At 48.1% G+C, this 12139-nt stretch overlaps 1 protein-coding gene across 18 annotated transcripts in view; it reads left to right on the top strand.

Annotated features, from left to right (window-relative positions):
- Nucleotides 1–12139, top strand: part of ITPR1 (inositol 1,4,5-trisphosphate receptor type 1) — a 163737-nt gene that overhangs the window by 131756 nt on the left and 19842 nt on the right. For all 18 annotated transcript variants that reach the window (XM_051788603.1, XM_051788610.1, XM_051788618.1 and 15 more), the window contains 7 exons: nt 49–153; nt 1106–1298; nt 3329–3451; nt 6518–6693; nt 8170–8334; nt 9760–9955; nt 10481–10582. In XM_051788603.1, coding sequence (XP_051644563.1) covers nt 49–153; nt 1106–1298; nt 3329–3451; nt 6518–6693; nt 8170–8334; nt 9760–9955; nt 10481–10582 — 1060 coding nt within the window. The remainder of the gene's footprint in view (nt 1–48; nt 154–1105; nt 1299–3328; nt 3452–6517; nt 6694–8169; nt 8335–9759; nt 9956–10480; nt 10583–12139) is intronic.

The following is a 12139-nucleotide window of genomic DNA, read 5'->3' as shown; positions in this document are numbered from 1 at the left end:
AGAGAGACATCTGGTGTCTCCCACTCCCTGTGCATTCCTTTATTTTAGTTGGCTCGTCACAACAAAGAGCTGCAGAACATGCTGAAGCCGGGAGGTCAGATCGAGGGGGATGAGGCTCTGGAGTTCTACGCCAAGCACACGGCACAGATCGAGGTACGGGAACCCGGAGCCTGCCGGGAGTGGGATGAGCCCCTGGGGAGAGAACCAGTGCAGTTAACCCTTGGACATCACACGTGGCAGTGTGGCTGCACTGGTACCTGTGTGTGGACTGCCATCCCTGACACAGAATATCCCTGCATTTAGTTCTTCCCTTGGTGTTCTGGCAGCGGCGGGGGGAGCTGTTCCTGAGCTGTCGTGTGTGGGCTCTGGGATGGAGCTGAGCAGAGCTCTCTTGGCAGCACAAGTGTGGCTTCACTTCTGTTACAATTTGGCCGGTGCTGTTGCTGAATCCATGAAGTTTGTCAGAGCTTTTGCCACTCTTTCTGGATTCTGATGGCAATTTGGCCTCATGTACCATTTAAGAGCTTTGTAAAAGTAAAATTCTCATGAACAGGGAGATTTCCCAGAGAAGCTGTGGCTGCCCCATCCCTGGAAGTGTCCAAGGCCAGGTTGGACAGGACTTGGAGCAACCTGGGCTAGTGGAAGGTGTCCCTGCCCATGGCAGGGGGTGGCACTGGATGGGCTTTAAGGTCCATCCAACCCAAACCATTCTGTGCTTATATGACTTCACTAAACTCTCTAGTAAACAATACAGATATAACTGTTAATCCTCATACTTCCTTGTGGCTAAAATTTACCAACATTCTTGAACTGGGCAACCACATTGCTCTGAAATCCATCCCAGCTTTGGTGCAGGATCCACTGGGCCCCTTGGAAATCCCAGCTCAGACCAGTACTGCTGGGATTAGACCATGGCATAGAAATTAGCCTTGGGGCTAAATGTAGACCTGCTCTGAAAGGTAAATTAAATGAAACCTCTATCAGGCTGCTGTTGTACAGAAATTTGTCCAAGTTTCTGCATGTTTTAAAGGGGAGAAAAAAAGGCAGAAACTCAAGAGATACAAGCATTTAAGAGCAAGGCAGGACTCATGGGGCTGCTGTTCAGATTGTCAGGTCGGACCGTACCATGGAGCAGATCGTCTTCCCCGTGCCCAGCATCTGTGAGTTCCTCACCAAGGAGTCCAAGCTGCGGATTTACTACACCACAGAGAGGGACGAGCAGGGCAGCAAGATCAATGACTTCTTCCTAAAATCAGAGGACCTCTTCAACGAGATGAACTGGCAGAAGAAGCTGCGAGGTGGGTCGGTGTCGCCGGCGCGGTCGCGGGGAGCGGTGCCAGCGGAACTCTGGGGTCGGGGTTTGGGGGTCGGAAACGTTGGCTGGGTAACAGATGGTTCCCAGTGTGGCACCAACCTCGATAATTGTTTGTAAGAGCTGCTCCTCTGCGTGATGGCAAGATGCTGTGATGCAGGCAATGAATGCTGGAGCAATATGGACCCTCTGGAGGGGATCCAGGGGAGAGCAGGAGGAAGGAGCACAGGTCGTCTTTTTTAAGATCCAGTGGGAAGGAACAAATCTGTGGAGGCTTTGCTTAAATGAGAATGTGGCAGGGAGAAAGGGAGAGGACACAGCTGAAGGGAGCAGTGGCCCGTTCTCCTTCCCTGTGCTGAATTCCCACGTGTTCCAGGGAGGGGTGAGGATGGGTGATGCAGCAAAGTTGGAGTCGATGATCTTAAAGGTCTTTTCCAGCCTTAATGATTCTATGGACTTTGGCATCTCCAGCAATGGAGCTGTTTAAGAACGGGTTAAACATGCATTTCCCAGTGACAGTGAAGTAGAACTGGTTCTTTCTTTGGGCAAGGAATTGACTGACAGGTTAATAAGTCACTCCCAGCCCTGTGATGATAAAATATCTGAAAGCAAGCATTTTCAAGCACTGATTTCCCTCTGAGATTCCCATTGACAGCTAGGAAATCCTTTTTAATGATATTTTAATTCATGCACTACCACCACGTCCCCCATAAACTTTCTAACTCATTTGCTTTGGGTTTTTTTTCTTTTTAAAAGCTGATTTCTTGTTTTACTGAGGGCCAAATGTTGCATCTGAGGCTCAGCCTCAGTGGGCAGTGGTGAGTGGTCAGAATTTGCCAGCAGTGACCCTCTGAAATGTGAGAGATAAGGAGTAACTTCCTGCTCCAGTCAGCCCCTCTCATCTGATACCACTGCTGTTCCCCTCCTGTGCATCAGCTCAACTCCAGGTTTTAGTCTAAGAGCACAGACTGGTCTGGAATCTCCTCCTAGGGCACATGTGGGAGTGCTGCCTAAAATCACCTAAGAGGTCTGCAAGAAATAGGGGAATATATGCCATCCTAAACAAATTGGCAACTTCAGCATCATCCATGTATTCTGTTAGATTTTTATTTCAGCTTGTTTCTGAATTCTGCTGTGAGCTTTTTCTTTGCTCTCTGATACCTAAACACTCTGCCTTCTTCCAAGGAGGGAAAACAGCTCTATCTCTTCTTTGAGAGCATTTTTAATAGATTTTTTCCACTGCTCTAGATTTCAGGAGGACACAATTTGCTGTGCAGTAATCAGGGGGATTTTGCCTGGATGCAGAGGGAATTACTGCAAGGCAGCTTCTTCCCTTCCTTGTCAACTTACAGTCCACGACCACTTCAGACAAGGAATCTTTTTGCTTTCTGCCTCTTGGATGTGCAGGGATTATTCAAATCAGGAGGTTTTTTTGAAAAGTATGTCTGTGTAACATGAAGAATTTCAGTGTGCAGCTGTTGGACTGTACATGGAGCTCTCTGCAGATGTGCTGGGTCCTTTGCCCCCGGGCAGAGGGAGGGTCAGAGAGCTCCAACCTGTGATCATTCTGGGGCTATCCTGGGCTGTTACCAGCAAAAAATACATTTTTAGGAGGGCAGTGTCTCATGCAGGTGAGCTGCTGGCAGCAGCAGAACACAGAGGGATGGGGCTGAACCTCACCCTTCATTTTCCTCCTCCTAATTATTCTTGGGATGACTGAGTACAAAGTATATTATTAGGGGAAGCCTGAAGTCCTTGGTCTCTGCAATTTCTGAACTTATTCTCTGGCCACTGCTAAACCATGAATCCTTTGCCTTAAAACACCATCTAGGAAACTTGAAGTTCCCCCCAAGATGAAGAATAATCAAGTAATATTCATGGCTTGTTCTGAAGTTTATTACTATTGATGCTGTGCTTTTGGGCAAACTGAAACTTAAGTTTTGGTGGAGATAATTTTCTATATAGACTTTTTTTTTTTAACCCTCCATTTAAAAGAATTGTTTTTCTCTTTTGCAGCTCAGCCTTTCCTGTACTGGTGTGCTCGGAACATGTCCTTCTGGAGCAGCATTTCCTTTAACCTGGCTGTCCTCATGAACCTGCTCGTGGCATTTTTCTATCCCTTCAAAGGAATTCGAGGAGGTACCAATATTTAACATACAAAAATACGTGAACAGAGAAGGTACAATGAGCCAAACTCTGTGCATCACTGTTTGCTTCAGTGGGAATAGGGGAACAGAAATTGGCTTTTTTAATTGCCTCAATTTAAATTGTGCTGTTGTTACTCTTTCTTGAGGCATTTGTAGGGAAAATACAGAACCGTGCTTTTTCCTAGGGGAAAAAATTATCCAAGACAAACATCCACCTTTAATTACTTGAATGTTCTACTTTGGTTTAAAGTTCTGCAATTAAGTATTGAACTAAAAATAGGCAAAATGTTATATTTGTTGTTTTCCTTGAGCTTGCAGTTCATTAATGACATTTTCCACACAGTTTTCCTGGTTCTCTGAGGCCTCTGAGTGCTGGGTGACATTACCCTGTGTTGGCAGGGGAGGTGTACAGGGGTGGAGTGACCTGCCTTGTGCCATTAGAAATCGATGCAGCATGTGGAAAAAGAGCCCAACTCCAGGATTTCCTCACCCCCAGGAGCATGGAGGGCAGAGGTTTCCCATAGGGAATGAGGAGCCTCCATGTCCCCTGGCTCAGGACCAGCCTGCTGCTCTGAGCTCCCTTGCCATGAGTAGGCAGCAGCAGAGCTTGCCAGCATTGCTGACACAAGTTATGAGATAACACGTGTGGCTCCTGTGGGATTTCACAGTCCCGCTGTAACAGGTCCCATGGAAGTTGCCTCTGATCCAGCCCGGGGGTCTGTGTGACACTGGTGGCTCTTGGAGCCAGCACAGTAAATCCTGATGAGATCCAGCCTCTCCCAGCAGCTGCACCCCAGGGCAGGTCGAGGGCTGGAGTTGTGTCATCAGGAATTGGGAAATCTGGAGAAATACTCAAATATTGTAGTGAATCTATCGTGTGTATTGTTGTAAGGGGAATGTCCAGGTGGGAGCTTTTTCCTTGTGTTGAGAGGGTTTGCATCCTGATAAAGCCTGTCAGAAGGATCTTTTAGACCAAAGTCCCGTGTTCTTGAGAGGGGGAAGAGAATAGTTTTACCTTCTACCATCAGTGCCACCAGGCTGTGCTACCATCAGCAGTGGGGATGCCCAGATCCCTTCTGCCTGGAAGGTTTCAACAAGCCCAAAGAGCAACTGAATTTTCTCTCTCTGCTTTCGAAGATCACAGGTTAAAAGGTCTTTATTCATGGCTGCCGAGAAAGCTGCTGGTTAAATGAGTTTGTTGAGATTACAAATTGCAAGACTTGGGGGGATCATTTGGCATTTTGAAGGAGCCCTTCCCTACATTTTTGAAATTCTTTGTCAGGCAACATTATGATAAAATCTCTTCCTCTACTAGTTAGAATTAAAAAAGTGAAATAAATACATGTGTATCTTATATTTAGGTTAAAAAAAAAAAAGACTCTTCCAAACAGACTGTTTGGGGGAAGTTGTCAGTGTCTTGAGTTGCTCAGACACGGTGAACTGAGCAGCTGATGAGCATCTGACAGTAGCAGAAGCTGTAAAACTTCTGACTTGAGGAGCAGAAACAAAACTGGATGCCTGGAATTCGGTACTGGAATGGTGAGAATTCCAGAGACAGGGAGAACTTCCTACTGGCTGCACGTTCCTCCTGCCTGCAGTCGTGTCATGACCCCCCGTGCTCCCAGCAAGGCTTTGGTGTCGGGTTGGGTGCAGACAGTTGGTGAGTGACCAGCCCTTGGCTTCAGGTGCCAAGGGCAAGGACATTGCTCCCAGTCTGTTCCCAGCCTCTCTCCGCCCCTGGGAAGGAGAGAGGAGCCTGTGCCCTGAGCCCTGCTCTGTCCTGGAAGTGACCTGGGTCCTGCTGAAGTCCTGGCATTGTCCTTGCTGGACAGCCTGGAGTTCCAGGCCAGCCCTGGGTGGGTGTTCAGGCAACACCTGAGGACTTCATGAGCTCCAGGCATTTCTTCAGGCCTGCTGGGAACTGCTGCAACTCGTGAGAGCAAATATATTCCCAAGCTGTGTAATAGCTGGGATGCTCAGACACCTGTGCATGTGGGATCCTTCAGGATCTGCCCCTCCTGGCAATTCCTAAGTCATTCCTAACCGAGCTGCCTCCCGTTTTCCTCTCTCCCCTCTCCATGCTGTGGCTGTTCCCGCTCGGGTGAGTCCATGCCAGGCTCTGCACCCTGTGCTGTGTGACAGCTCCGGCGGCAGCGCTGCTCCGGGATCCCAGGCTCCCTTCAGGCAGCAGAAACAGCTGCTCAACTTTACGCTTATTAAGTTTTAATTTCCATCTATCCTCTGCTGTCTTTATTAATCTACAGTGATTTGGAACAAAATTAAATGGCTGCTCGTGGTAGTCAGATGAGAGTAATATTTCCTAAGCTGCCTGAATTTGGGAGGGGGAGGATAAAGCCCTTAGTGAGGATCCTGCCAGTAAGACATAAGTTCTCTGAGTACATGTTTGCAGAAGGGCTGCAGGGTGCTGTGAAATTTGGGGGGTCTGGCCTTTCTGTCTGTTGAGGAACAGGTTGCTTGAAGACAAAAATTATGTCAGTTTTAAGAAAGAAGTGTCTTATTCTGCATAAACCCAGGGTAAATGGTATTTTTGGCTGAACATTTTTTACGGCTCTTTCAGGGAAGTGTATTTTTAGAACACGGGCTCGATGTTATGTAAGCAGCCAGTCTCATGGGACAGTCGAAATAGAACCAGGAATAGCAAGAGATGACAAAAACTAGTACGAGGGTTTGACCAAAAGGATTTCAGGAGACTCTTCTGTGGCTCCAGACCCGGAGGAGTGTCGGCTCCATCCTCACCTGCCCAGGCAGGACCTCTGCAGAACACGTCTGCAAAAGGTCTCTCAGTATTCAGGTGTACCAGTGATGAACACAAGAATGAAGAATCCTATAATACATATCATTTACATAATAACTTAGTAACAAGTTTGTAATTAAAAGCTGCTGCAGGCATTGGGCTCAGATGTTCCGCTTGCTAGTTTGGAATCAGCGATGGCTGCACACGAGGCTGGAGGATGCCCCACCAAAGATGACATAAGTGGCACTTATTTGGTTAGTTTGGTTATAGAGGTGTTGAAATGGGTTTGTTTCCCCCCCCCAGGCACCCTGGAGCCCCACCTGTCCGGGCTGCTGTGGACAGCCATGCTGATCTCCCTGGCCATCGTCATCGCCCTCCCCAAGCCCCACGGCATCCGCGCCCTCATCGCCTCCACCATATTGCGGCTGATATTTTCAGTTGGTTTACAACCTACTTTATTTCTTCTGGGTGCATTCAACGTAAGAACTGAGTGGGCTTTGTTGATGTTCTCTTGCACCTTACGTAAGGGTTCCTTACCTGCGCGTGGCAAAAATAGCCTGGGACATTGTGCTGGGACTGGTGGGAGGAGTAATTCCCTCTTCGGGCTCTTCCTACCAGAAGTGCTTTGCTGTTGTTCATTTAATGCTGGTTCCCCAGGATGGAGGCAGAGCTCTAAGGTTTTGCTCAGTCTAGAAACAGCTCTCACCCCAGCCAGAAACAGGGAGTCTGTGAGCTAAAGCACACAGTTATTCACCCAAGCTTGAATCTGTTCATGGACTGAGCTGCAGAGTTTATGGGGTTGTGTGAGATTCACTAAATGATGCATTGTATCTCATAGGAGTGGCTGAGAGAGCTGGGGGGGCTCAGCCTGGAGCAAAGGAGGCTCAGGGGGAGCCTTCTGGCTCTGCAACCCCCTGACAGGAGGGGAGAGCCGGGGGGGGGTCGGGCTCTGCTCCCAGGGAACAAGGGACAGGAGGAGAGGGCACGGCCTCAGGCTGTGCCAGAGGAGGCTCAGGTTGGACATCAGGAGGAATTTCTTCCTAGAAAGGGCTGTCAGGCACTGGAAGGGACTGCCCAGGGAGGTTTGGAGTCCCCACCCTGGAGGTACCCAAGGAAGGCCTGGCCATGGCACTCAGTGCTCTGGGCTGGGGAACAAGGTGGCGATGGGGCACAGGGTGGGCTCGATGCTTGGAGGTCTTTTCCAACCTAAACAATTGGGTGATGTGCCCAAGGCCTGGCTCCAGCCCATGTGCCAGCAGGACCTGCCACGCAGCAGTTCTGCTGCAGTCCTGTGTGAGCTGAGCCACCACAGCTTCATGAGTGCCCAAACCCAGATACTTGTGGTCTCTCGTGGCGAGGAAGCCTGAAGGGGTTTCTCTGGCTGAGTCAGCAGCAACTCTGCAAAGATGCATCTTTTCAAAGCCCTTGTTTTTATTAACCAACTGCCCAGCTTTCAGTACATCTTTTAGTAGCATTTCTTGTCTTCCAACACGTCCCCGAGTGCCAGGTCCCTCCCAGTCGGGGATGTGTGTGAGGGGGATGGGGGTGGTTACTGGTAATTGTGGCATTTAGCAGGTTCCCAGTAAGTTAAGGCAGCGTTTCTTGGTGTTGATGGCACACAGGAGGACTTCTGGGTGTGTTATCCCAGAGGGAGTTGCTGAGGGAATCTGGAGCACCTGCTCCAGTCCTTAGAACCTTTTACTTTCTTCTTTGTCTTAAGTCTTGATGCCCTTTGACACCAAGCTGGGGAGAGCAGCCAGTTTGTACTGGACATGTGCAGTTTGAGTTTGGGCTTGGTCTCAGCTGGGCAGAAAACACCACAGGGAGCAGGTTATACTGATGTGGGAAACACTGTTTGTTGGTACCATCCTGGAGTTATCTCCAGCCTGGAAAAACTGCATATTTTTCCCAAAAAGCCACATGGTGTAACTAATTTACGGTTTGTTCTTCCTTAGGTTTGTAATAAAATCATTTTTCTGATGAGTTTTGTGGGTAACTGTGGGACCTTCACTCGAGGATACAAGGCTATGATCATGGATGTGGAGTTCCTCTATCACCTGCTGTACCTGCTGATCTGTGCCCTGGGGCTCTTCGTGCACGAGTTCTTTTACAGCCTCCTGGTAGGTGTTCACTTGGCCCTGGGAATGTGTTCCTGTCTGTGTGTTTGTGAAGTCCCATCTCTGGCACATCCAGATATGTCACATAAAAACTTTCTGCTTTGCTGCTGGGAAGCTGCTGTGCAGGCACTGGGAAGAGCCATACACGGGAGGTTTTCCTAGGGAGAAGTTATGGTGGGAGACTCTGGGATTCCTGCCACATTCCTTCTTCCTGGTGTGTGACTTTTTGCAGGAACACATACTGACAGGACAAGGGGGATGGTTTTAAACTAAGAAAGGAGAGATTGAGCTTAGATATATTGAAGAAATTCCTCCCTGTGACAGTGGTGAGGCCCTGGCACAGGTTACCCTGAGAAACTGTGGCTGCCCCATCCCTGGAAGTGTCCAAGGCCAGGGTGGACGGGGCTTGGAGCAACCTGGGCTAGTGGGAGGTGTCCCTGCCCATGGCAGAGGGTGGGACTGGATGGGCTCTGAGGTCCCTTCCAGCCCAACCATTCTGTGATTTGTACCGGCAAACAAAGACCTTTTAGTTCTTCTCAAGAGGAAAATAGAAATTTTAGTGGAACAGGAGGCACTCTTGAAGTTACCATGCTATGAGGAAGAGACACAGAGTCTTTAAGATGCTTTACTGTGTTATTAGCAATAACTGTAGCAGCATCCCTGCTTTTTGAGCAGCTGGATAACTTAGGTTGTATCCAGCCTCCAGCCCTGACAGTACGGACAGGGATCCTGGCAGAGATTTCTCCTGTTTGGAGTGGAATTCATCCTGCACAGCACAATGCTGCTAAGAATAAGCACTGAAGGAGTAGATCTAGTGTTGGTGGAGAAAATGTGTCATTGTTGAGGCAAACCTTAAATCCCATTCAGAACACGCTATTTTTGGCTCTTTGTTGGGTGTTTGCCACATCCTCTGGTACCTGAAAATGGGTATTTTCTGTGTTCATGTTCAGTTTAACAAATACCTGTTCTGTCATTGTCAACCAGCTTAGCCACAACCTGCCTGGGCTCTGCTGTGAGTTGTCCCCGACCCAGAGCAGTGAAAAATTAAGGACATGTCAGCAGAGAAATTTAAATACAGAATTTGGGGGAAAGATATTATGCAATTATACGCTCAATAAATTAAAACTAATGGCAATTTGAAATGAGCTGGTTTGAGACTGTGATGAGGCAGGTATCTATAAAAAAGGTAATAACAGCCTGTGTTGGCAGCTTTGTGTGTTTAGCACTGAAGCAGAAACACCTGCCCTCAGCAGGCAGGGGCTTCTTCCCAAGCTGCTGCTCAGGCCTGGAGCCCACGCAGTGCTGATGAAGAGGAGGCACAGCTGCCTCCACCCCTCGTTTTTCAAAGTGCACACAGCACAAGAAATGCCAACACATGGTGCCAGCAGTGGTGTTGGTGCTACCTGTGCTGTTGTTGGTTGCCCCCAGCTCTTTGACCTGGTGTACCGGGAAGAGACTTTGCTCAACGTCATCAAGAGCGTCACCCGCAACGGGCGCTCCATCATCCTCACTGCCGTGCTGGCCCTCATCCTGGTCTACCTGTTCTCCATCGTGGGGTACCTCTTCTTCAAAGATGACTTCATCCTGGAAGTGGACAAGCTCCCTAACGAAACCTTGCTGCCAGGTCGGTGCCAGTGGCTCGTTTCCATGGGTTATGTTGGAGAAAGTAACGGGCTGTTGTTTCTGGGGCATTGATGGGACAAGGGGAAACGGCCTCCAGCTGTGCCAGGGGAGGGTCAGGTTGGACATCAGGAGGAATTTCTCCCTGGAAAGGGTGGTCAGGCACTGGCAGGGGCTGCCCAGGGAGGTTTGGAGTCCCCACCCCTGGAGGTGCCCAAGGAAGGACTGGACGTGGCACTCCGTGCTCTGGGCTGGGGACAAGGTGGGGATCAGGCACAGGGTGGGCTCGGTGATCTTGAAGGTCTTTTCCAACCTCAGTGATTGTGGGATTCTGTGAAATAAAAATGCTTTTATGGTTGAATTTAAAAGCATTGAATGTGTAAATCAAAGTCCTGTGCCCTTCTAAACTCAAGGACAATACACTGCTCTAAATGCCTCGTAATTACACACTGAATATGAAGAGGTACCTTGGTATCTGAGAAGTCAAGATGTCAAACCACCCATTTGATTGCCCATTTTCTGGTTTTAGATCGCACAGAGCCAGGTGAGACCATGACTGGCGAGTTCCTCTATTCAGATGTCTGCAAAGCAGGGAGCAGTGAAAACTGCTCTTCCATCATTCCTTCAGACCGTGAGTGTCCACTCTGGAATTCCTAACTCAAACCCTGAATTTTCACTTTTTTTTCCAGTTAAACACCTTCAATTTAAAAAAAAAAAATAAATTTCTTTACAAAATCCTATGTAATAAATTTGGAAACAAAGCTATCATGAGATGAACTTGAAATATCATTAATTTAGGCCAACAGCATAAACAACATTTGTTACATGAAGTGATTAAACCAGAGAAACTTAGGAGCAAACCAGACTTTATAAAACACTGCCATACTCTTTAATTTTCTCCATCAATTGGAGAAGGAAGCGATGCAGTTTGCCTCTTTGCAAAGTTTATTATTTTAAAACATTAGGCTATTAAATGTGATCTCAGAGGATAATGCCCTGTGAAATATGGTTTATTGGCAGCATTATTCTATCTGGCAAACTAAGGAAACTGTTTTTAATGTCGTATCAGGAAGTACTCAATGGATTAAGTAGACAGGATAGGTTTGGGGGGTTTGGAGATCAAAAAAGTGAGATATTACTTGGGTATTGAAATATTTCAGTTTTATTTCCTAGAAAATGTTATTTCCTTGTTGGAGATTTACAGTGCTGGCTGGGAGGGGCAGACAGGGCACAGCTGTTTCTGTCAGAAGTGGAGCTCCTGCATGGCCATCGAAGGTCAGCCATGGCCACGAGCCCCTGCTCACAGGAGGAGAGGGCTCTGCTTTGCTCCACTGTCCTCTTTGAGAAACTAAAATTCAGCCTGGATACAAGAAAAGCTGCTTTATTCATCTCCTATACTCTGGCTGCAGGAAGGAAAGCTCCAGAGATGTTTTTATATCACAAATAATCAACCTGGTACCAGAGTCTTGTGTGGCCAGGGATGTTCATGATGCCCCATCTTTGGCCACTGCTCTTGGGTTTTGGCTCTTTCAGGATTGCACAGGGGTTTGGGCCTTTCCAAGGCTGGCTGTGGGAAGGTGGGATCTGCTCCCTGAGCATTTCTGTGATGAAATGAAGGTCATGAGGCTTTTAATGGGTACAGGGAGAGTATATGAGGTTGGGGAATTTTAATTCTAGCAGTTCTGCAAGTGAAACTGTGAAGTTGGAGCCTTCAGCCAAGTGAAGAGAAGGTCAAAAAAAGTGTGTTGCTTTTCTAGCAAAATGCTGTTTCCACAAGCAGTGATATTTTAGCCATTTGAAAGCTCTGAGTGGAAGTTGCCATTTTGAGTGCAGCCCAAAGGCTGTGCAATCTGTCAGGCACCAAGGGAGAGTGGAAGAGGCAACACTTTGTCCTCTGAGCTGTCAAAAAGCTTGGATTCTGTATAAACAGGCATCTGGTGATCTGAGCTGTGCATGAGAACAGGGATGGGAAGAGAGATTTAACCAAGTCACAGGCAGCAGTTCAAGCACAAAAGAAAACTAGTGGTGGGGAGAGGAGGGCAGGGATGAGATCTGCTCCCATGGTGGCTCTGGAGAGGGTCTAGCAGAGGCCACAAAGATGACGAGGGGTCTGGAGCATCTCTAATGAGGAGAGACTGTTTAGGGCCTGTTCAGTCTAGAGAAGACTTAGAGGGGATCTCATCTACCC

Source organism: Manacus candei, unplaced genomic scaffold (assembly GCF_025592945.1).
Source record: "Manacus candei isolate 608988 ecotype Guabito, Panama unplaced genomic scaffold, ASM2559294v1 h1tg000025l, whole genome shotgun sequence".
Taxonomy (NCBI): domain Eukaryota; kingdom Metazoa; phylum Chordata; class Aves; order Passeriformes; family Pipridae; genus Manacus; species Manacus candei.
Note: the sequence above shows the minus strand (reverse complement) of the source record. Positions and strands in the feature narration are given on the sequence as shown.